This window comes from Teleopsis dalmanni, chromosome X, assembly GCF_002237135.1.
Source record: "Teleopsis dalmanni isolate 2A chromosome X, ASM223713v2, whole genome shotgun sequence".
In the NCBI taxonomy this organism is placed as follows: domain Eukaryota; kingdom Metazoa; phylum Arthropoda; class Insecta; order Diptera; family Diopsidae; genus Teleopsis; species Teleopsis dalmanni.
Genome location: NC_051848.1, coordinates 32,294,582 through 32,320,790, shown reverse-complemented (window position 1 = coordinate 32,320,790; position 26,209 = coordinate 32,294,582). Strand labels below are relative to the sequence as shown.

Here is a 26,209-nt window from a genome sequence, read left to right as displayed (position 1 = left end):
CTCCGTTAATCGGTTATTTCGTTTTCCTCTATATTTCGATTTCCCGAGATCCACTTTGTACCCGCCGATTTGTTTCGTGTTACTAAGTATGAAGTTGTAGTAGTTAAAGACTGGACTACAGCTTGGCTATCCGTTAATATAGCAAAGTTATTTTCAAATGTGGGGTCTGTAATAAGGACTTAGTTTCTTGGTTTAACAAAAAAAAAATCATGTGTAAGAGGGTTGTTTATTTTTACTGCTAACTGAAATTTGTATATCTTCAAATAACCATGTATTAAATGTATAAAAGATGAATAAAAGGTATCTACTTTAGCGTAATAATATCCACGGCACGTAGGAAGGTTGGAAAGAAGTTCAAGCTTTTTCAATGAGCTAGAAACCATTTTTAATTTAAATAACTGTAGCTAAATGAATATTTAACTACAATTAACATGAATTTTAGTGAGATTGAGGTACTTTTAATGGTCAATCTCAAATGTCAAAAACTTCTGTAAAATATTTTGAATTCGGACAAAGTCTCCATTAAAAAACACAATATTCGGTCATTGTATGACAGCAAAATTCGTAGTTCAAGAAAAAAGTGCTTTTATGTTGGACATTACTTTTTTATAGTTAATTTTTTTGTCGAATGTGACGCGTCTTATGATAAAAAGAAACTAGAAGGGTTCAAACAGTAATGAAGAAGCAACAAAAATATTTTATTAATTTATTAAAATCTAGCTGACAATACAATGCTCTTATGAGTATTGTCAAGAAACAGTGTTGTATGGTCAGCTAAATTTCAATATATTAATTAAATTTTTGTTGTTGCTTCTTTAATACGGTTCGAGCACTTCTAATTGCTTTTCTAAATTATTGTACTTAATCGAAAAGGAACCGGTCTAAAAAATTCAGTACAATTACGTGAATATAGTACTTATTATATACCAATCAACTTGTTGGAAATAAGGATACCAGTTTAGGATAAAAGAAATCAGTAATTATGACTTCTTCGATGATTTATTTTTGGTATTTTCAATACATTATTTAAATTAATCTAATTTTCTATATTTTCCTGATAATATATAATACATATACATATGTGGATGAAATTATATACTGCGTTTTAAGTTTTAAATAATAAATTTATTTTATAATATAGTACATAGTTTTCTCTTATTTAAACGCAATGCTGGTATACAGTACATAATACTTTAAAAACATAAACGTAATAAAAAACGACTAATTGACAGTTTGCAATGTTATTAATTGACATGACACATTTATAAGTATAATTGACAAAAACAGCAAATTTTTTCTATATATTATTATGATTCATATGTACAATTAATTATATTTGATTCACTTAAAACTTTGTATCAGATATTTATCGCCAGTTACTTGCCACATCTCATCAATGTTGTCAAGATTATTTCTCCACAATGCTTCAATAAGTTTCCAGCCCTCTTCCTGCGTTACGAGCACATATTCGTTGGTGGGATCCAGCGTATGTGTATATGCACCCATCACCAGACTTTGCGCCAAACGAGCTGCTACACAATATTTCAGATATGATTTCTCTTCCGTGCTAAGTGGGCGTATCGATGTATAACCAGCCAAAAATATGCCACCACTTTCGAGTGTCTTCGCCTGAAGCATCATATAAGTCATAGCAATACCGACTTCGAATATAAGCGGTGATTTATTGGTGTCGCCAAAATCAATTATGCCTGTGATTTTATAATCGCTTTGGCCTGGTAACTGATTCACGACAATGTTCTGTTCATTAAAATCGCCGTGTATGATTTGCTTTTCAAAAGTGTCCAATTTTGTTAATACTTCACGTTCGAAACTTTCTATAATTTCTTCAACCATGGCTTTACGTGAGTGATCTTGTAGTGCGTAAAGGAATTCTCGTAGTTGTGGTATAGATTGTAACATCCATACAGTTTTATGCGTCTCATAAGCGTCATGAGAGAAATTCTGAAATAATTAATTATCGTTAAATTTATTAGTAATTATTTCTATATATATACAATATTGTAATAACGTATTTAATAACGTATTTAAAATATTGTAATAACATTCGCGATTATTAAAGATATTACGACTAATATAGGCCCCGAGCCAGTACGTATATGGTATATATGTATATATACATTATATATAATATAAAGTAAATATGATTATAATGTGTTTAATGGATTATATGATTGTATTATAAATTGAATAAATATTAGCAATATTCACACACTCTAACATAAAGTCTACCCTCCTCCTTCTATATGGACGCCAATCATGGAACGCTGCATCAAATGTTATACATGCGCTATAAGTCTTTATTAACGAGTCCTTACGGAAAATTATTACAGTGGACTATGGTCTACCACTTACCAAGCACTAATCAAGATTGAAAATAAAAATAAAGCGCAAGTGGGACTAGATAGGCCATACTCTGCGTAGACCAATCAGTGCTACCACTAGAATTACGATCGAGTGGAACCCCATGGGTAGCCGAAGAACAGGTAGGCCTGCGCATATCTAGAGAAGACAAATGGATATAGAAGCCTCACGTAAGCAGAAAAGTTAGAAAGAATTGAAGCTATTAGCTAATAACCGTTCTGAGTGGAAATATTTTGTTTTGGCCCTATGCTCCCACTAGGAGTTAAAGGAATTTATATATATAGAAATATTCAGACTTCTGCAGAGTTTTCAAATAATTCTACGTCTGAACATAGAGCAGATGCCACAAAGAGAATATATTATTATTTGGACTTAATGAATGCATATAGCTCTATAAAGTTGCCTCAGCCTGTATATTTCTAATACTTTTTAATTAAGTAGACTTTTACGTATACTATGTTATATATGCAATGATTAAAAAATTATTACATCTAACCTAGACTAGTTAGGCCATACAGATTACTTTAATTAAAATTATAATAAATAATTAAGGTCTGATTTTAATTAAATATCTATACATCTAGATATTTATGTATAACTTACCTTCAAAGCTCTATCGATTTTTGCTATATATTCACCACTTTGAAATAGCAGATAATTTGTGATTTCAACTTGATGAAACATTTTCCCTGGTAAAAACTCTAATAATCTCACTATGTGATCAGAGCCGTTAATATGTTCCATTGAAAAGTATTTACCATTAACGTTTGACACTGGCTTTGGACACTCTACATCGTGTTTAGCTATAGGAAAATATTGAGAAAATAGCGACATTACATTGGTTATATGGTAATTGTCTGATAGATTAGGATAAGGTAAGTACTTACATAGGTAAATCATTAATTGATTTTGTGCATCAACGAAATCCGTTTTTTTGGAATCTAATGCATTTAGAACTTTAAGCACATAACCGTGAGGCCAGTGTGATATTATCAGCGGGTTTTTAATATTGCTATAAGTAAAACATATATGATATGTTATATGGATTATTGTAATAAAATATTACATATATTAAAAATTAAATTTTATTAAAATAATTTTAACAATATATAAACGATTATAATATGTTTATTTAGTTGAATAATTTAAGTCAGCTAGGTGCCTTCAAAACAAAATATATACATGGGAAATATTAGTTCAATTTAATTTTTATCAATTAATTAAAAAAATAAAATAAGTTAGTTCTTACATTAACTTGGAAGAAACCAACCAGTTTGTTAATAATGACTTTTTGGTACACGATTAGTTCATCACCAATTAACATCCTAGCATATGCACTCACATATAGTAAAAGTAATTATATTCTTAAATTAATATTCAATTAAAAGCAATTTAGTTGATTATGCCATAGAACTTTATATACTTCGCTGTTGAAAATGGTAAGATGTAAAAAATGCTTGTACATAGCATGAATATGTTTTCCTTAGCATTTTATGTTAAATGTTTATTATTATTGTTAATTAATTATCTTAATTAATTAACAATAATCTTAGTTATACGGTTGTATATGTTTTGGTGCTGTATGAGCTTTACCGTGACATTGACATAGTTAAGCGCATTAAAATTCAATGGCTTCGCACCGACTAAAAAAGTGTTTAATTCGGTACCCGTAAGTGGAAAACGCGATAGAGGATGTCCTGGTCCGCATCTTCGATGGAAGGACAAGGAAATTAACAATTTGTAGGTGCTCGGTATTACCAATTGTCGACAGCAAGCTACTAATAGAGCTGGCTGGCGAAGATTACTCAACGTGGCCAAGGACGACCATTTTCGATATTGGTCGACCGTCAGCAAACATTAAAGATACAACACATAACATACTTCTGTGGGGTTAAATACGTTAAAATAAGTTTTGAACTATCACAATTTGTTCTTCAAAAAAAAGAAGGAATTCTTATAAGCTTTTCTTAACTCTTATTACACTCGGAATATATTCGTCGAATATATTACAATCCATAAGAAATTATTTGTATTAATATATGGGTCGTCGACAAAGGTGACACTGAATCGACTGTTGATGTTATATCTAGATTTTATCCATTGGGTAAAACTTTTAGTATAGATATGTATTAAAAAGTTATTGTATTTAACAGCAAGATTCGATAAAAATATGTTTGTTATTGGCAGAGTTTTTCTTATGATAATTTCCTTGGGAAAATCAGTGCTTATTGATAAAAAAGGGAGTGATTTGAAATTAAACTTTTACATAGATTGATCTGGTTATATAAGGAGTTGTGTATGGTCCACAAGATGACAATTTAAAAGTCGACTCTTGATCATGTTAACTGAGGAGTATTGCATTGTCCTTAGGAGGGGAATTTAAAATTAGACTTTTACATAAATTGATCTGATTATTTTAAAACTTTTTAATCATGTTAGCAAAGGAGTAAAGCGTTGCCCTTAGGAGAGTAATTTGAAAGTGGACTATTACACAAATTCATGTTTTTAGCAGAGGAGTAAAGTTTTGCTCTTAGCAGGGTAATTCAAAAGTGTACTATTACGAAAATTGATTCTGTTTAGTTAGGAGTAATGCACGGATCACAGACGGCAATTTGTTTGCTGGACTTAAACGTAAATGGTCAGCCAAAAATTCAATTAATTAAAATAATATAAAAATAAATTTTTGTTGTTGTATTTCACTACTCTTTGAAAAAAACGTTTTTATGTAAATTGATAAGGTGAGCAATTTGTAGTTGGACTTGTGAACTTGAACGTAGACTTGTATGTAAATTATTTCAAGTGACGTTTCTAAATTTCAAACAATTAGAAAAACGGGTAAAAGAGTATTTTATATGTGAACTATACCACAAAAAAGGTTGCGAAATACTGGTGCAAAACATAAAGCATACACATATGAAGTAAATCTTTGTGGCATATACAAAAGCAGTTTCTTTTCAAGTCTTGTTACTAAAAATAACAATGAACAATGAATAAGAAATTAAGTAAATTGAAAATAAATAATAAAATTCAATAAGCTATATATCTGAAAACAAATCAAATATTGGATATTAATTCATTTGGTTCAGAAGGTAGGGCCACTACATACGAGTATTTGTTTGCCTAAATCTGTCTTAATCACATTGCACTTGTCGTTTGGTTTTACCGTTTAAGACCTGAAGCCAGTCACAAGTGTGAACAGTATTCCATTTATCAGTGAGGCATTAAAAGTGTAAACATTGCACAGCAAATCAAACAATCACACATACGCACACTATCCAAACATTAGGGTACATAATTTAAAAAAAAATACATAAAAAAATTAAATAAAAAATTATTATAAATAAGTAAGTCGTTCACTAAGTACTAAGTATCTCATATGAAGAGCAATGCTAGATACATGGCTTTTGTTTGTTTACCCTGGAAGAGAATTTATCTTTTTAAATTGCGAACAAACAAAACAAACTTTATCAGTTGGTTGACAGCGATTTTCGTAGCTTTTAAAAATATTTACAGAAAAAGAAAAAAATATACGAAATACAATGAGATAATATAATAAAAAAAAACTAATAATAATACGAATTGACAAATTATAAAAAATTTAATTTTAAGTTAAATTAATCTTTTCAATTTCTATGAAAGCAAAGAAATAGTAGCCATCCATCCTCTTATAAATATTTGCTTTACTAATTCAAATTAATTAAATTATTTGAAACGAAGTCACGTAGTTTTTATTTTTAAAAAATACACAAATTAGAACTTGATTTTAGACTAATTTTAAATTTAAAAATTTTGTTTACAATTTTAGTGCTTTTTATTTTAGAAAAAAACTGCAAATTAATTGACACAACATGGCGTATGCGCAACATTTTTTACTCTTCGTGGTTAGTGGAAATTTTCCACGCCACTGAAAATAATCTGTTCTTCTGTTCCATTAATATTGTTATTAATCATAGCCCCATTGCAATTTGTCATAATTTTATGATAGCGTTATGGGTCATAAAATATAGCAATGTAATATGGAATGAATGTGGGTCATAAACTATAGCCCTATAATATGTGTCATTATAATTTTGTTGAGACTAAGCTATGTGATGTTCATGGAATATATTCAATTATGAAAAGTTTTGATTCTTTTCAGTTTTTTCTAATTCTTCTTCTGTTCCATTAATATTGTTACTAATCATAGCCCCCTTGCAATTTGTTATAATTTTATGATAGCGTTATGGGTCATAAAATATAGCAATGTAATATGAAATGAATGTGGGTCATAAACTATAGCCCTATAATATGTGTCATTATAATTTTGTTGAGACTAAGCTATGTGATGTTCATGGAATATATTAAATTATGAAAAGTTTTGATTCTTTTCATTTTTCTCTAATTCTTATTTGCTTATAAATTAAAATGTGTTTTATAATTGTTTGACTTGGGCAAGCAATAACAGATAAAAGCCTATCTAAGCAACCACTTAAGTAAAAGTTGACTAAACATTTGTATTATTAGATCTATTCTATATAAAGTAATGTGCATCGGAGCATTCAAAAGCGAAACTTTCTCAATATCAAATATAACATTGCTTTATTGGTAAACTTTAAAAGCTTAATCGGTTTAAATACAGCCCAATATACACACCGCCGCTTAAGACGTTAAAAACCAATCGTACTTTGAGTTGTTTCTCCATACTAAATATTTCTCAGAAATCTATAGATAATGACTTATAAACTAAAATATGATATTTTATCTATATTTATTGGGTTGAAGTCATTTTTCTTGATACGGAATAATCTTTTCCAGGAAAATAGCTCAGAATTTTCCAGAACATTTTTTTATACTTATTTAATGATATAACCTAGATTATGCCAGGGGATGGGTATACTAGAAAATAATTTTTGTTTTTTTTGTAAAGAGGTTTCGAATAGTAGTGAATTGCAACAACAAAAATTTTTATTTATTTTTTTACAGTTATTTCGAGTATTGTAGAATATCCATCAGCAGTGGAACTGGAATTATTTCTTATATTGAATTATTTGTAAATAATTTTTTGAGACTGCAAGTACCGTTAGTTGAACTCGTACCCTGACAAATTTGAGGCTTAGAGTCAACTATCATTAGCCAACTGCTCTAAAGCTGCACTTGACTTGTATGTTTGCATGTTAAATTTCAATACTCTTTTTTTTTTTAATATAAAGTACATAACTTTTGGGCTGTGTTTTTCACAAAAGACCAGATCTATGCCTTAATTTCGTTCTTCGATACGCTACGTTACTCATCAACCGTATTTATCACTAATATGTCGGTTGAAAATTTTTGGATAACTAAGTTGATATCAATACCGAGAATTATCGTTATAAGTTTAAGGAATAGTTAGAAATCTCAGGCAGCTTAATGAAAAGATTACGGCAGATAGTACGGCATAAAAAGGATGCCTTTATGGCCAAAAATTCACGTAATATTGGGAATGGTGCGATGGTGCATTATAGTGCACAACAAATAACTGCCTGACACTTGATATTTCGATCGAACTCAATGAAGTCTGGCTTATAATCATTGTCAAATTACTAGGTAATATTCTGCGTTCACCAGCTTGGATGAATTTACTAAGAAATATCACAAAAGCTGTCAGCGTTGTCTGTTTTCTTGCTTTTTTTAAAGAGTAATTTTCTCTTCTAGTTTTGGTTCTCTTCGAGATAATCACATAAGTAATATTCTTAATAGTTTTACGCTCTTTTTGGTCATGATCAAAAAATATGATATATAGAGAATCAATTTCATACTTTCACTACTATTTCAGTATGATTTTTTATGTGCCTAAATTTAAAAGATATTTTTTATTTATATGTAGTTCCTATTTAAGACCAATTCTGTAATACTTCCAATTCTTAATGATAGCGATTGGTGCTACACTAAAGTGGAGAAGCATACATTGTGACCGAAAAGTTTCCGGTCACAATGTACAAACGCAAAATTCTTAATCTTCATCAATATTTATTTTATCTCCTTCAAAATATGCTCCATTAGAAGCGATACACAAATGCCAACGTTTCTTCCAATCATCAAAACATTTTTTATAGGCGCTTTCCGGTATGGCTTTGAGTTTCCTCTGCGAATTCTGTTTTACGTCTTCTATGGATTCAAAACGCGTTCCTCTGAGTGGTAATTTGAGTTTGGGAAACAGGAAAAAGTCACACGGTGCAAGATCAGGTGAATACGGGGGCTGTTCGATGGTATTTATTGAATGTTTGGCCTTAAAATCGTTGATAATGTTGGCTCGGTGCGAGGGAGCATTATCGTCATGAAAAATCCATGAATTATCCTTCCACAATTGAGGCCGTTTACGGCGGATATTTTCACGCAAACGTCTTAAAACAGTCAAATAATAGGCTTTATTGACTGTTTGTCCTTCAGGGACGAATTCATGATGCACCACACCACGAATATCGAAGAAAACAATCAGCATTGCCTTGATTTTCGAGCGACTTTGGCGTGGTTTTTTCGGTTTCGGCTCGTCTTTTCCTCTCCATTCCGATGATTGTTGGCTTGTTTGCATGTCGTACTCGTAGACCCATGTCTCGTCACCCGTTATGATGCGTTCCATGAAAGTTGGATCGGAATTGGCACGATCAAGCATGTCTAACGAGACCTGTCCACGATGGTGTTTTTGGAACAAATTGAGGTGAATCGGAAAAAGCCGAGCGTTGACACGTCGCATACACAAATTGTCCACCAAAATCAAACGAGCCATCTCACGACCGATGCCTAGCTCTCGTGCTATCTCTCTAACACTCACATGAGGATTTTTGAACACGATTTCCTTTGCCTTTTCAATGTTTTCGTCGGTGGTAGAGGTCGAAGGTCGTCCAGAACGCGGCATGTCTTCGACGGTCGTACGACAGTCCTGAAAGGCTTTGTACCACTCATAAACTTGAGTTTTCGATAAAACTGATTCCCCATAAGCCTTTTGTAGCATTCGCAACGATTCTGCACACGAAAATTCGTTCGAAACACAAAATTTGATGCAAACTCTTTGATCAATATTTTTTTCCATTGTTTTTTTCGCAACGCACTACTGAGGTGAACTGGTTTCAACAGCTGCCGTAAACGAACTGTCTGACAGATCGCGCTCATTTTTGGCATAGTAATTAAGGACAGTGCTGCCAAACTACATAAACTTAAAATATCGAAAAATATACAGCGCGCGAATTTTAAATGAGAACTTCCGAAAACCTTTCGGTCACAATGTATGCTTCAACAAAATCTTTAGAGAGTCAGTTTAAGCTCCTGAACTCCTGAAACAGATGATAATGAACAGTAGAGGAGGAAATGAATATAATATTAACTGGTATATGCAGTGCTTTATTTAGGTATCTTCCCGCAAATTTGGAAAATCGTAGTTATAGTAGTCTTTCAAATCTGAAAAAGTTCTTTCTTTGCGTAGAAATTGGATGCTTTTAAGTTTTTTGCTTGCTAATGGTAAAATAGAAAAAAAAATAAAATTGGCAAGACTCAAAAATATTGGTATAACTTTAGTTATCATTTCCAAACAATTCGAATTCCCACAAAATTTTTTCATTGAACTCCAGCTAGCAAGAGTTTCTGAAACTATAAAAAAAGCTGGAATGGTCTTATTTGATATAGCTAAGCCTATAACGAAGAGAGTTCTCTGTTAAAGTTCAAAATCACTTAATTCTAAAAAGAACATTAGAGCGGGCGTCCATCAAGGATCACCATTGTTTCCTTTATTGTATAATTTATATACAGCAGATTTTCCTTTGGAATCTATGAATAATCTATAAGTTCCCTTTTTGTTGGCGATACGATACAAAACTGATAATTTTATTATAAACCTCGAGAGTTGAGAGTGTGCAAAAGTAAATCAAAGACTGGGCTAGGCTTCAAATTATACTTCTGTAAATCCACCTGAATGATCCATGATCAGAATTCAATGCAGCTCATGTTACAGTGAATCACTCAAGTGATCACAGATATTATTGAGAAAAAGTTTTTTAACAAGCTAAGAAGCTTATTTATCTACACAAAAATATAAATGCTTTTCCTAAAGACTCTATTATTATATACCATATTTCCATTTGACTCATTTAGACAGTTTATATTATTAAGACTTCTATTGAGGATAATTTGTCATACAAAGAGCTTCCATATAAGTGAACTCATTTTCGCTTATAAATCAACCGATTTAAATGCAACCCTTATAAATAAATTTCCCTCAAGGAAAATTACCAAAATTTAACATATGTTTGATATGTAAAATGCAAACAAACAAGCTATTTCACATACGTAAATCAGCTTATGCCAATGGGAACGACCAAATCTGAATTTCATTAACATAAGTAGTTTTAGCTGCAGTTTTACGAAACATGATGTTAAGCATTACAGTAATGAATTGGATAATTAATTATGAAAATTTTAATTTCGTTAAAATGTTACATACAAGTATTATAATTTAAGCTTTAGGACTTAGTAGATAATTAATTTTTTAATTTTTTAATTATTTAATCACTTAGTCACTTATTTTTTTTAATTATTTCTTTAATGCCATCGGATGTAACCCCAAGTCTAGAGGGTTTAATGTGATAAACAGAATCATACACATAATAATTTATGAGTATACATAAACACAAGTGTACACATAGATTTACAATGTATATAGTGAATTCGTTTTATTTTTGTTTAATTAACTCAATACTATTAGCATTGTTTTATTAATTAAACAACCGAATTATTTTTAAAATTGGTCACGTTTAAATGATTTCGTAATTTGTCGCAGCGAACTGTTCGTATGAGGTTGCGTATTCAATGATAGTAAAAATTACTAATTAAGTTAAGAGTTTTGACAATAAGTCACTAAAACTGTATAATAGAAGATGTTATAGATTTGAATTTTTTTTAAAATGTATATCAAATATTTTTATATAATTCATAATTAAAATTAATTGAAGTTTTTCCTCTACCACACTTTACTTGTTTATTATAAACATTTATCAGTAAAATTATTTTAAAAAATAAAGAAAAACCATTGTCATTTCTAAAGTTTTAATATCTTTAATATATTAGTCTAAAGTTACAAATAAATTATTTGTAATAGAAAGTTATTTTAAAGTTAATCTGTTAATATTGATTGTAGATGTGACGAACTTTGTGCAACTCTAATAGTATGTTCCCATTGCCTTCATTAACGCGGTTTATTTGATTTAAGTCGTTAATGAAATTTGATTAACTATACTAAGAGATTTTGTACTTTTAAACTTAGTTAAGAATAAATCAAGAGATTTTAAACCAAAATTGTCGAATGCAACATTGCAAAATATATATATTTGATTGGAATACAATATCATATATTATTAAACAAAAAATATTGTTAGATACCGTATCAACTGAAATGTGAACAAACAAAACTTCCTCTAGATCTTTTAAAGAACTTTCTGACATATAAAAGCTTTTTCACATGCCTAAATCAACTTATGCCGATGAAAACAATCAAATCTTAATTGGATTAACATAAATTAATTTAACTGCAGTGGGAACATGGTGTTAGATAAAAATTTCATTACTCCTTGGCTTATCTCTATTGAGTCAATACACAACAACTCAAAAATTTTACTTATTAAGAAAAAGATGAACAAGCTTAGTGCATGATGGGGATCAGCTCAAAGGAATAAGTGTTATGGTCACTAAATTTGAAACGTTATTTATGATTGTTAATTTAAAACGGCTCTTGACTGATGAAACATGACGTGAATTCTTTGCAAATAAGTACATATTTCTTAATTTGCAACATAGTAAGCTTTAGCTATTATGCGACTACTTTCAGTTTCGTCAGTCAGCAATATATCCTTGAAGTTAAAAAAGAAAAGCAATTCCCTCAAATGTTCACTATCTCGATTGACAATACAGTCGGGATAGTAACACTTTTATCTTTTCCTATTAACTGCTTTCATTGTTTTTTGGTCTCCGTTTCACGTTTCATTAATAGTTATAAATCTACCCAAAAAAACAATTTTGTCTTGCTTAAACCATTTTATCAAAACTCTAAAGATATTAATGCGATTCTATTATAAGTCCAAGATCAGTAAATTTTACGAGTAGTTCGTGGAACAGACTTAATGTGTAAATACAACAGCTGATTTTTAAACTCAGTTTAAACTGGTTAATTTTTATAAAAGTTTTTTTAAGCTGTATGATTTTTTTTGTTAGCAATATTAATATTCTTTAAAGTTTTTTGATATAAATAAATAATTTATGCTGATTATGTATTATAACTTTGGAACGGACTATACTATATATCTTTGATTCCATTCGTTCACATTTAAACATATTTCATCTCATTTAGTTTATTAATGTAATTAATTAATAATTATTGATTATGTATTTTTAAAACGGTTTATAGTGTACTTCAATATATCTCGTCTAATTTATTATTATTTTCGATATGGGAATAGTTCTTATTGGCTTGAATTAATTTGAGATCTTATTCCACTTATAAGTATATATTTTTTAATATACATTAACTTAAAGACTTACCGATCTTCTTGTATGTAGTAGTTCCTATCGTCATAAGAAATAATTTCCTTTATTTCACTAGTGGTAATGCCATATAAACGCCGTACCAGTCCCTCAACAATGGATACGTCAACTTTGGGTTTAATATCCGACCCCGGTTTGAGTACTGCACTCTCGTTGGCATTCACTGGAGGGGCATCTGAACCATTCTCGCTACCATTCGTATTATTCGCATCGATGTTGTTGTTCTTGGTTGTTTTCGGTATACCATCATAGGCGTGATTTAATGTGTATGATTTCTTGGAAAGATCATTTAACTCCACATTATTCCACTTTTCCATATTTTCATCAATTCAAGATTCCTCGTCTTAGTGCATTAATTTATATCTCGCTTCGCATCCAGAGCTGTGTAAAACCTGAAAGAGAAAAATTAAAAATTCCATAAGTAAATTAAGTTTACCTTGCGGCTTATTGGTGGGGTGTTTAGTGAGTAAATTTAATTAAATTACATTAACTGAATTTATGCTTCTGTCGGCTGTGTCGGCAATGTCGGCTATGTCGGTGTGTTCGACGTGCGTGACGACTTGCTTGCTCTTCACAGTTGATTGCTTGACAGTCACATCAAAAATGAAATTATTTCTATGCAGTTTTCGAGTTGAACTTCATTACAAATTCTTTGAATGAATGTAACTCACAGACACCGACACAGATACGTACTAAAACACATTCGCAGATACACTTACTGTACCTGCATGTCTGCGTTGTTGTGTGTGTGTGTTGTGTGGCGAGTAAATTTAGTTTTATTTTTGATTATTTTTTAGAGATACTATTATTTGTTTAAATTTGTTTTTTATATTTTTTTTTTATTTAAACTCTTTTTTTTAGAATTTTTGTTAATACCATTTTTAGTTCGTTCAAATTTATATTTAAATGTAAATGTGTGCAGTTGTGTTCGAGTTTATTTGATATTTTCTTACTGATTTCGTGATCCACAGTTTAGGCATTATTATTTCATTTGTTATTATTTATTTACTTCGTTTTTTTTTATACCCTTCACAAAAAACATTAGAAAGCGGTACATTAAATTTTTAGCAATATTTGTATATCAATGTAGATCAGAGACATGTATAGACATTATAGAAATAAAAAAAAAAATACATAAATTCTTATTCAGTTTTACGAGAAATATGGATCTAGCGGTTTCTGTCTGCCTATACACCCGTTTCAGGCCGTGTGCGAGTTAAAGTAAATTGATGGTAAATTGAGGGAAATAGTAAATTATGTCGGTATTGCAGTGAATGTTAGTATTTATCAGAATTTCGAATTTAACCTATTTGAAATTCTGATTAGATAAAAATTAGGTAAATTATACCTATATACATATATTTAATATAAATAATTAAATAAATTTAAAAACTTTTAAGCAAAAATAATAAATAACTGGAATAAATAAATATTTACATAAGTGCAGTGCAAAAATCCCTAAGAAATTTCAATTTACTTTACCCCAATTTACTCGAACTCGCACACGGCCTTAATACAAAATTTATTTTCAACTTTTTAGTATAGATGATAATTATTGAATGCAATCCCTTTATAAGTATTCTTGCTGAGGATTATTAAAAATGTAGTCACTTGATTTTGGTTGTGCTGACAAGCTCTCAAAGACTGTTTTCAAAAAGTCTGTTTCTCTAAGAATCTATACAGTTCGACTAAAATGTTCCAATTTGGCCTATTTATTGCAGCTAAAAACTCTTCGGTAGAGTGTGTTATCTTAGAATAGGACACATGGTCAGCCAAATTTCATTAAATTAATCAAATTTTTGTACTTGTTGTTTCTTCATTACTCTTCGAACCCTTCTAATTTTCTTTTCGCCATAAGACGTGGTATCACATTCAACAAAAAAAATGTACTTTCAAAATTTTTATTTTTTTATTAATTATTAATTTAATTAATTGAATTTTTGGCTGACCATACAGCTGTTTTGGGTACTGCCAAATACTTATTATCAGTGGTCTTGAAATCATTTTTTATATCTAATTATTTGCAAATATTTTTTTAAGACTGCAAGTACCAAGTGTTGGACACATGCCCTGCCGAATTTGAAGTTTAGTGTCAATGTTTATTAGCCAACTGACCCAAAGCCGTAATTGACTTATATTGTAATGTTTCAGATGTATGTTCCTAAAAATAACTTTTTACATTTTTTATTAATATTTTTTTTATTAAATTTCTATATAAATTCAATTAAATTAAACTAAATATGACTATCAAAAATTTTATTATTCATATTTTTATTGATAAAAACACATAAACTAAATTTTCTAATATAAACATTTTTTATTTGTTAAGTGTTAATAACTGTGTATGTAGGGTATTTTAATTCCAGTAAAGCCAAAGCTAATTCTCACATATTTTCTCAATATATTCGCTTTAATATTTTAAGTAGTTACTAATTCTTACTCATTAAGCAAGTAACAAAATTTGAGTATTTTTTTTATATATTTGGATATTATTAACAATTGAAATCATATAAGTAAACTATTTTAAGTATACCACTTTCAACTACGCTTTGTATCTTAATGTAATTATTTAAAAATTTTTATTGCAAAATATGACAAAATACATATCGATTATCTCCACGAAAAACACCGTAAGTTACATCACATTCATATGGCTCTACAATTCAAATCAGATCTTTCCCTATATTAGGGTTTGATTTACCTTACTTTATTATTTTTTGCAACCGCCCTTTAATACCTAGCATTTATAACTATTGTTCATTAGAACAATAGAAAAGCCATCCTAATTGATAATCGGACAGCAACCAAGGCATGCAATACTTATCAAGCGATATCAAGACTGTTGGTAGAGTGTTTTAAAAAGCTAAAGATACTTGACTAGAATTATCAGATATGGATTCTATGAGTTCAGGATCATGGTGTAAGTTGCACATAAATTTGCAGAAACGGGATAACCTCGCTGCCTTTGTGCATGAAATTATTATGTGGCTTATGAGGAGGAATTTGCTTTTCAGAAAAAAGAGTAGAAACAACGAAAGCTATGCTGAGATAATATACAACGCCTAACATAATTGAAATCGTTTATAGGGCCTTTCCCTCTAAAACAACTTAACGATTGTATACAACAAAATAAAATCAATTTAAGAATATTACAGAAATTCTGATAGGACACTGTTAGTTTAACTACCACATAAAAAAACTGGGAAGTTAGTCTGATGAAATTTGTCAATTTTTAAAGGTGGATAATGATGTCTCAAAACACATAGTACAAGTTTGTCTGGCACTGATGCATAAATTCTGTAATCAAGGTTCAATACTATAATTTATAAAGAAATTTGAACTTAAAGAAATGCTCTAAGTAAATTATGAGGAAACAGAGACCTAAAGATCTGTTCTTTAGGTCTCTGTGCAAATTCCCCCAACGTTATATTAATAATAATAATTATTCATTATTTATAAAATCTTTTCATTCTACTTGCGTTCATTCTCTACTGCAATCTAAAAAGCGCGTTGCAAATATCATATTTTGTGATTGGTAACCATTACTTGATCTGATTATGTATCAGACGAACTTTCATCACTTGATTTATACTATAGCTACTGTCTTATAAAAGCTTTCCAACTCGTCGTTGTATCAGCATTTCTAAATTTCATTTTCACTTACTGGTCTATATATCTTTCAACGTAAGTGTTCATTTTTTTATGCCATTTTATTATTGTGAATAAAAAATTAATTATTTAAATAAGGATTTTATTTTTAAATTAAATGTCTAAATTATTTGCTAAAATTAGAAATTGTCATTTAAACATGTTGATCATTATAACCCTCTGAGGTCTTCAAAAATTTTATCGCTTTAAATGACCTACTCAAATTAGTCGTTGCGGTATTGTGATTATTATAATTTAATAGCTATCTTCTGTATTCAGAGTTCGTCAGCACCAACGACAACTTCTACCTAACATTTTTATAGGGCAATATATTTTTTACAGTCGTATAAAATGTCTTACATAAATTTAATATATTTTTAACATTACAAATTAAATTAAATTTGAAATACAAAATTAATAAAACATTAAATAATTTTTTAAATGAAGTATATACAATAAATAAATTTATTAAGTTATAATTTTTTATATAAAAAATTTTAATATTTAATCAATATCTAATTAGTTACATTGACTAAAAACAGCTCTAGAACCAAAGCTATTTAGATTATTTATTTGACTAATTTTTTTTTTATCCTGCTTTAAAATATTCTATATCTGTATTAAATTTTATCGTGTCTAAATTTTTCTGAACAACTTAAATGTTTAAAACAAACACACACTCTATATAACACATAAGACTTTTTGGTATAGTACAATATAATATAATATAGTATCTAGTATAGTATAATAACTAGACATCATCTTCTTTTAGTGTTACGTGTATATCAATTCAAAATCAATTAATTAACATTATTTTTTTTAGTTTGTATTATTTATAATATATGTACCACATATACTTGAATAAACAGGACGGACAGACATACGATAGAATAATCATACCTTTCATATTATTTTATGTAACAATAAACAGGGTGTCTTATATTAAAATAATATAAATAAGGCAGGCAGATTTATTTCTCTTAAAAATAAAAAATGTTTATGTATCCATTTTTAATATAAATTGAGATACGGGTTAGTGGAATGCACATGTTTGTACTAAGGACAGGGGTTCATAACCACTAAGGTGGATATGGACCTACGAGGGTGACGGAACTCCAATCTGACAGTTGGACGACTGAAGATCTGGACGCTAACACAAATAAAAAAATTGACGGTCACTACACTACAAATACTTATTTTTAAAAAGTTCTGTTTACTGCGGAACAGGTTTTATATTATGTTTATTAGAAGATATAATGTTCCACTGCAGTGATATATTAGTAGTAAAAAAATATAGATCACAATCATTATGAAATCTTTATAAGCATAAATAGTCAGATAGAATTAAGTAAGTATCCAACTTCAATTAAAGTTGGATCTATATAACTAACGTATATTAAAAGCCACTTTTTTTTTATTTGATAATGAAGTGCTATTCGATATAACATGTGCATATTTTGTACTGAGTGTTTTCTCAGAGTGCTATATATATCCTCTTATTATAGGCTTCCAGATCACTGTAGTATTTTTCAGGAAATAGTGACTGTCATAAATAAAGTTTTAGCTTGTCTAGAAGAAGATAATATACTTGAAAGGAATATATACATACTATCGGACAGTCAAGTTGCTTTAAAGTCCGTGAGTTCAGTCCAATTTACATCTAGTATATTGTTTAACTGCTTTGACACATCTCTAAATGAGATGTCGACGCAGTTCAATGTTTTTCTATACCGGGTTCTCCGTTCTAGGGATTTTTTCAGCAATTGCAAAGCAGACAAGTTGGCGAGATGAAGTGCTTCAGGACACCACTCAGAACACCTAAATAATCTGGGCATATCGTTGACATTATGCAAACTGGCACTGAATTCTTCCTATGTCGAATTTTTTAAACAAAGATGGGAAGACTCAACGATATTCAGGTATCTGTATGCAATTTAGCCACGTTCTAATAAAAGAACATCAAACTCTCTCATGGAGAGACCTATAAGGTTTACTTTTAGGTCATTATATTTTAGATAACCATGCTAGAAGACTTCCTGTCAACCATACCTGCCGCAGTTGTGGTAAGGACGATGAAATTGTCTCCAACCTGCTTTGCTTCTATCCAGTACATAAGCGGAGCTGGCTTAAACATTGAGGCTTTCTTTTTCGTTTTAGGTTTTTTAATAATACGGTAGCACAGTGGGCCTATAGGCCTAAGTGGATGCCATGGGATCGCCGGTATAACCTAACCTTGTGCAGTAAATAACCAAATATTTTTATTAACCTTTATAACAACATTTTAATCTACTAATCCTTAAATTTAAATGTTAATTTGAGATTGTCTATTAGCCTGAGTTTTAATGGATTAAAATTGATTTTAATTTTTTTTATGTTGTTATACATTAATTGTATTCATATTGACTAGCCCATAGAAAACTATTTGTCCAGTTAGTATAATGAGTTGGTCGATATTATGAGTTGGTTGGCTGATAAACACTGACTCTGAGCTGCAAATTTATCAGAGTACGCGTTTAACCCATGGTACTTGCAGTTTCAAAAAAAAGAATTATTTACAAATAATCAAATATAAGGAATAATTCCAAAACCCTGATGATGGGTATTTGGCAATACGAGTACACGAAACAGCTGGATGGTTAGTCAAAAATTTAATTAATTAAAAACAATAAAAAGTTTCTGTTGTTGTAATTTACTATTGTTCGATAAAAACCTCTCTGTTGAAAACGATAGTTTATATTAAGAATTTAGTTTTTTTCGTCAAAACGGAAGTTAAAAATCAATTTATTTATCTGTCCAATTTTTCCGTAATAAAATCGCAATTATTTTGTAAATTTTATTAAATAAATTAAAAGCATTTTCATAACTAGATTTCCCTTCAAAAAATTTGTAGATTTGTAATTGAGTTGAGTGTTCATTTAAATATATGTATTTTATAGGTTAATGGCTCAGCTTAGTGTCTACTTGAGAAATGATTGTTAAGTCAATAAATCTTGTTTAATTTTATTTGAGGCAGGCGCCTTTTAAATCTGCAGAAGATAAATTTTTAAGATGCGCAAAAGAGCAGCACAACTTTTTCTAAATAAGATAAAATGCAATTTATAATTCACTTAAATATACATAGAGTAGAATATCTTGATTTGGTGTAATAATTTATACAAATGAGCTGAATTTGCCTTCAAGGTATGTGAACACGTCTAAGTACTTTTCATTATTTACAAAAGATAAACACGTCAACAATAATGATTCAATTGCAACTTTCATACTTAATTATTAAAAACAATTTATAACTCTAAAACGTTTCATGAAAAGTTGATTTATTTGCGAAAAATAAAAAAAGCTCATTTTTTATTATGTATATATAAACATAAAATAATTAATTTTTAAATAACTTTTTACTTCTATCTTGAATAAAAGTATCTTATATCTAAGTCGCTTACATAAATGAGAATTCATCTTTTCGAGAAAAAATAAATTAATATGACTTAGATAGTAATCATTTTCACTTCTAACTAAAATTTATTGAATTTAAAAGTAACTATAGCGCTACAACCACTTCATCTACTAGCAAAATCCTAACATTTGTGCTAAGAACAGAAATTATACATAATGTATAATTTAGCGGTGACCTTAGGGAACCACTTACCCTTATTGCTCTATCGTGTTCACACACAAAACTCGACGAGCTTAAACCATATGAAACCTTTAAGAAAACTTAAGACGATCGTTAAGAGATATATTGTACAATTTTGTTTTTAATTTTTTGAGTTATTATGTCTAATATATTAGGAATATAGTTCTAATATATATATATATTCCTAATATATATAATTTGCCGAAATACGTATACATATATATACAAAAAATAACAATCAAAATTAAAGCTAAAATTCCTTCAAAAATAAAACCGACTTTGATATATTGTAGCTGACTTACATTCTCTGGAAAGTGAGTACCTATCCTATTTAATCTATGTCACAGTAACAACGCAATCGTGAAATAGTTTCTTTATTCTTCTCACAGCTGCGGCAATAATAATAAAAAAGAAAATTTAGACTTCTAACATTGTTACCAAACCAACACGGATTTGTCAGCAAACTCGTGATTATCTCAGATAATGATATCAAACTCGTCGTCAATGAGATAACTAAGTTTTTCTTACTTAAAAGAAACGAAGTTGAGTACAAATATGCGCACCTCCTATCTTGTTTTAAATTGTACAATACGGAAACATTCAACTACTGTTTGCAACATGCTATATATGTCCCTACAGATTTCTAAATAAGCTTTTAAGGTACGCTGTCTGGCCAATTTATTTGTTTTACAATTGCTTGCAATATGCCTATGACCGGAAGCCTAAAGAAGAGAATTATTGAACTATGTTGACATCTCGGTTAAAGAAATGTAGTAGTGAAAAATGATCCTAGATATTTTCTGTACTGGACTTAAAAACTGTTAAACAGCTTGACTATCTGACAGTATGAAAAATGTATTTCTATTCAATATGTTATCCAAAGCAAGATGTCTTCTCTAATAACAATAACATCTGACTAAAAGATAAAGCTGTGATCGAGAAATTAATAATATTAGATAATCTAAAAATTATCTAATTATTTTTTGTCACTAGATGGTGTTGGTACTCACACAAATCAACACTATACTTGGATTGACAACTGAAAAGGTTGTGTTGAGTATTTGGTTGGTCAATATCATTATTTTCAGGCTAATTTGTATTAAAATTTAATTATAATAACTTCCCAGATCAGATTACTTTTACTGGGTTCTTAAAGTTTGTTGAACGAAAATGAAGTAATAAAAAATACACACTTTTTAACGATCCTTATATTGATGGATCGCATCTCTGTAATGGGTTTCAGAAAAATCTGTAAAATAACCCTTGAAATGTGATTAAAGCTGAAAGTCACAAGAATCTAAAACTGAAGAATGATCTGATTGTTATAAACATTCGTATCTTTATACATTATTTTTTTTGTAAAATTTTTCCAGTGTTGAAACGTACATCAATTTTCAATTTATATGACTTGCAAATGATTAAGTTTAAAACGAAATGAAGTCTTTCTTATAAAAGATGAAATACTTCAAATAGTATGGAAAGTTTTGGTTTACTATTGTCATTTAAATGGCGCTTCGGTGCAGATGAGCAGACTCTGATTTTGAAAATTATCTGATAGAGATCAAACGACGGGAAGGAATATTAACAGTAGATCGCTAAAGGACCTACTTTTACTTTTGCAAAGTAAAAAAAGAAACCTCTAAAAAAAGTTAAAGAAATCTATGCACAGAAGAGTGCAAAATATTGATCTAAATGAAGATTGGATCAATATATCTAAACAAGTTTTGAATGTCATTCAAACAAAACTAGAGACGGTACTAAGCAGTAGAAGTGAAAAATGTTATAACGAAGAGTTCTTATGTAATGTAGAAGAGTACTTAATTAAAAAAAATGAATAAAAATTTTTTACAATCTGAAACGCGGTAGATATAGAAAGGGTGTGAAAACTGTAGATTTGTAGTAAAATCATTGATAAAACTTAAAAGAAAAAGAATCTTTTTTCACAGAGAAAAGAACAATGAAACAATTTCTATAATCATTGCAGCCCACGACATAGTATTCAATATAGTGAGAAAATTATAAGACTAGCTGTTGAAAAAATTAAAAATATCAGTTACTTTATGATAACACACCACATACATTATATAAAACAATAGCAACAGACAGACAGACTTGGGAGAACTTAACTTGTAATTGTTATATACATATATCTATATATCTATCTGTATGAAATGTATAGCTTTATCCATTTTGTGGCTATATATTTGGCCTATTGTATTACCATATAACGCAGTTTTGTGGTTGTTAAACGATTCATATTGTGAAATGGCCAACCTAGAACTAAACATATGTATAGTGACGGCGCTAGACGTCAGCGACGCCGACCGCCAACAACTTTGCACCTACAGGGTCTGCTTTGATATATGACATTAATTATATTAAAAGTATATCAAACGAAGATCTTCTCAAGCATCGTAATGCTTTAGGTATAATTCGGCCTATTGAACTCTATGAAGAACTGCTACTCAGACTCGCTAGACTCAATCAACGATAAAAAAAACAACTAGTATGTCCATTATGTTAAAGAAAATAATTTAAAGGAAGTATATTCAAATATTTATATAGTGACCAGGATCATGCTCACAGTTCCAGTCAGTATAGCTTTTACTAAAGTTAAAATTTTCTCAAAGTTAAAATTGATTAAGACCTACTTGAGACGTATGATGTGCCAAGAGAGATTATCTCCATTGAAAATTCTATCAATTGAAGCGAAAATAGCAGCTGATGCAAATTATGAAATAATTTTAAAAAAAATTAAGTGAGGCAAAGTAGGAAAATTCATTTATTTTAATTTTTGATTAGCTATAAAACATTCATAAATGCTTCATCGTATTAGTAAATGTTAATTATTTACTTTCATAACTCGGTTATGAAAGGGGTCTCGCAATTGAGAAATCGCCGATATTCAGACTTGGTCTAGCTGCGCTACTGCATATGTATGTTGTCTTGAATGACAACTTATGTTGTGTTTTTCGTTTAATATATGCGTATTACTGAGACGGTGTTGAGTAGTTAGGACCATAAAATGGATAATCCTTTATTATATTGTCATTAACATCTCTATAATAGCGATTCTAACATTTTCAAAAGCTTAATATACCTTCTTCTCAAAAAGTATCCGGATTTTGTTGTTTGTTAACTACTCCTTAAGTAATAGACCTCTTTTAAAAATTTTTTGTTATGTTGGTACACCATTTCTTGACATATGGTACAAATTTTAGCGTCATCTGTCAATCAGTTTGTTTACAGCAGTTGTTAATGTGAGACTACCTCAAGTGCATTTAGCGATTTTTACTATGGAAAATTCTTGTTGTACGCGATTTTTTGACCAAACGGCACCACTGTCATCGCTCAGGCACCATATTCGCCAGATCTAGATCCGTGCGACTTTTTCCTGTTCCCGAAACTCAAATTGTCCCTTCGTGGTAAGCGTTTTGAGTCGATTGAATCGGTAAAAGAGAATTCGGCAAAGACACTAAAAGCAATACCTTCACGGGCCTACGAAAAGTGTATGGAAGATTGGGTTAAGCGTTGGCATATGTGTATCGCTTCAGAAGGAGCATATTTTGAAGGAGATAAAATAAATTTGGAATAAAATTTAAATTTGTGTGTTTTATTTACAAAATCCGAGTACTTTTAGAGCAGAAGGTAGCATTTTCATGGTATACTAAAACAATTTTGCATAAAAAAAAATCATTTTTTAATTATTATGAGGCAGTGGGTTCGGCACATTGACATTTCATTGATTTATCTTCAAGACCTTCAACGCATCTCAAGAAATGAACTTTTCACATTCTCCGCAATATAACAATAATTTTTTGTGTACACATACATATGTATGTATGGATGTATGTATGTAGGAACTTTTATCAGACAATTATAAACTCGACTTATTTTTTTCAGTAACTGACATATAAATGCAAGTATGAATGTAAGTATGTATGTAGTGTGCATTTTACTTGAGATCCATGCAATTTCACATTCATTATTATTTACTCGTATCATATTTTTTTTAATTAAAAACAAAATTTTACGTTTTCTGTATATGCTTAATTGTTGAAATTATTGCAAGGCAAAATTCTCGTTAAAATTAAAATATTTTTGTTATATGTTAATTAATAATAATATTATATACACATTGCAAATTTGCCGATAAAAAAAAAATTACACAATTTTTTATTTCTAAATGAAAGTTTCGAGCTAAAAGAATATAATAAATTTTTTTTTTTGTTTTGTTTATAAACAAAACCAAATCAAATCGATGTAGTTTCACGTTTACTATTTCAGCTATGTGCAGTTGTTATTGTTATTGTTGTTGCAATTTTGTTTTCTTATTAGAATTTGGTGACAGGCATTTATGCTGCAGTTTCGCAAACAGCAAGAATTCTAATTGGAGCAACATGAATTAAAATCGTATTGGAATCAAAATTTGATTCTCTTCACGCACGTTTCAAAAATTCTTTATGCTAGAACTAACCAACACACAAACACAAGTGCACATATATAATAAATGTTTGTTTTTGTTTTTGCATAAGAAGCAAAACAAGTTTGTAAATTAAATTAAAATTTTATATGTATATGGAATATTTTATAAATAATAAAATCAATTTTTTTTGAATTATCATTTAAGCTTAAATGTATGTAAATTGAATTAAAATTTTTGGCTTGTTGCTTACAAGAAAAAAGTGACAGCGGTGGCGTCTAACAACAAATCACCTTCTTCATCACTCGAAAGCTTAAAACACTCTGACGATTATTATTATTCCTTCCACAGAGTTTGAGTTGCTTTCAACTGAGCTAAAAAAAAGTTTAAATGAAAAGAAATTAAAAACAAAAACAAAAACAAATACGAAGCAAAAACAAGCAGACAGAACAAGAAACAGTATGAGAACTTTTTGGTTTTTTTGCGTACATTTCTCGACGATTGTGTTCTATTTGAAAGTTTAAACTTTTTAGGGGCACGCAGCTTTTAAAACCCTTTAATGTTGAAATCTATCAGAGTTTTTAGTTCGTGTACGAGTTCGAGTAAATTGAGGTAAAGTAAATTGCAATTTCCTAGGAATTTTTGCACTGCACGTATGCAAAATATTTATTTATTTATTTATTGCACTTATTTATTATTTTTAGTTAAAAGTTTTCAAATTTATTTATTAAATATCATATAAAATTTTCATAATGGTAATAACTAATTTATCTAGCTTTTATCTAATTTACCCTACTCGAAATTCTGATAAATACCAACATTTGTTGTCATACCGACATAATATACTATTTCCCTCAATTTATCATAAATTTACTCGAACTCGCACACGGCCTAAAGAGCATCACATATCAAGCATGACTGAAATGCTTGATGTGTGATATGTTTTTGCAGTATGTAGTATGCTTTTATGCACAAGAATTATAATAGAGTGGGCTTAAATCTGAATTTATTGTAAGACCCCAGCTGATTTATTCTAACTTATGAAAAAACAAAGTATTCGCTTAAAAATAAATGGAAACATGAGTACCAATGGAATTTCGGTTTGAGCCCATGGTAATACTTGATTTATTTTTAAGGTTTAATATTGGTGATTTGATGTTGTATATATCTTTGATGTTTGCTATACTTGTTATACACTGAGCTACAATTAAAACCACAACCGCCTTCTTTTAAGATTTTTTAGAACTAAATTGAAAGTGTCCAACAAAAGCTAACCAAACCAAATTAATTATGTTGAAGTTTGCATTCTTAAGATAAGTATGTAATTTTAATAATTTTGCGGTATTAAAGTGGAATTTGTAAAGTTTTGTTGTTAAAGGCATTTCCATTAATATGTTTTTATGTATGTCTACAAAACATATAGACATCTTCGATGACGGAACGATCGGTTCTAACTGGGAACATTAAGTATTTATATACTATTACACATAAATGTTTTATACGATTATGCAAAACAAAACAAATGTAAACTTCAAGTTTCACGATAGTGGAAACACAACTGAATACAGTGAATACAATGTATG

At 29.6% G+C, this 26,209-nt stretch overlaps 1 protein-coding gene across 2 annotated transcripts; it reads right to left on the bottom strand.

Moving 5' to 3' along the window:
- Nucleotides 1-1,117: 1,117 nt before the first annotated feature.
- Nucleotides 1,118-24,962, bottom strand: LOC119689523 (hydroxylysine kinase). Of its 2 annotated transcripts, none has more exons than XM_038104361.1 (5): nucleotides 24,880-24,962; nucleotides 12,922-13,316; nucleotides 3,270-3,394; nucleotides 2,986-3,185; nucleotides 1,118-1,962 (listed from the first exon to the last, which is right to left on the bottom strand). In XM_038104361.1, exons 2-5 carry the CDS (start codon nucleotides 13,239-13,241, stop codon nucleotides 1,342-1,344), a joined length of 1,266 nt encoding a protein of 421 aa, XP_037960289.1. In that variant the 5' UTR covers nucleotides 13,242-13,316; nucleotides 24,880-24,962; the 3' UTR covers nucleotides 1,118-1,341. The 2 variants fall into 2 exon arrangements, with proteins under 2 accessions (XP_037960289.1, XP_037960290.1); XM_038104362.1 differs by lacking the exon at nucleotides 24,880-24,962 and adding an exon at nucleotides 13,410-13,587.
- Nucleotides 24,963-26,209: the final 1,247 nt, after the last annotated feature.

What these genes read in the sequence shown, in the direction of transcription:
- LOC119689523 (XM_038104361.1), bottom strand. Translation starts at nt 13,241, where the DNA reads ATGGAAAAGTGGAATAATGTGGAGTTAAATGATCTTTCCAAGAAATCA. An exon ending in TACTACATACAAGAAGATCG is followed by an intron (nt 3,395 to 12,921) that starts GTAAGTCTTTAA and finishes TTTTACTTATAG; the next exon opens with CAATATTAAAAACCCGCTGA. An exon ending in TCAATTAATGATTTACCTAT is followed by an intron (nt 3,186 to 3,269) that starts GTAAGTACTTAC and finishes ATTTTCCTATAG; the next exon opens with CTAAACACGATGTAGAGTGT.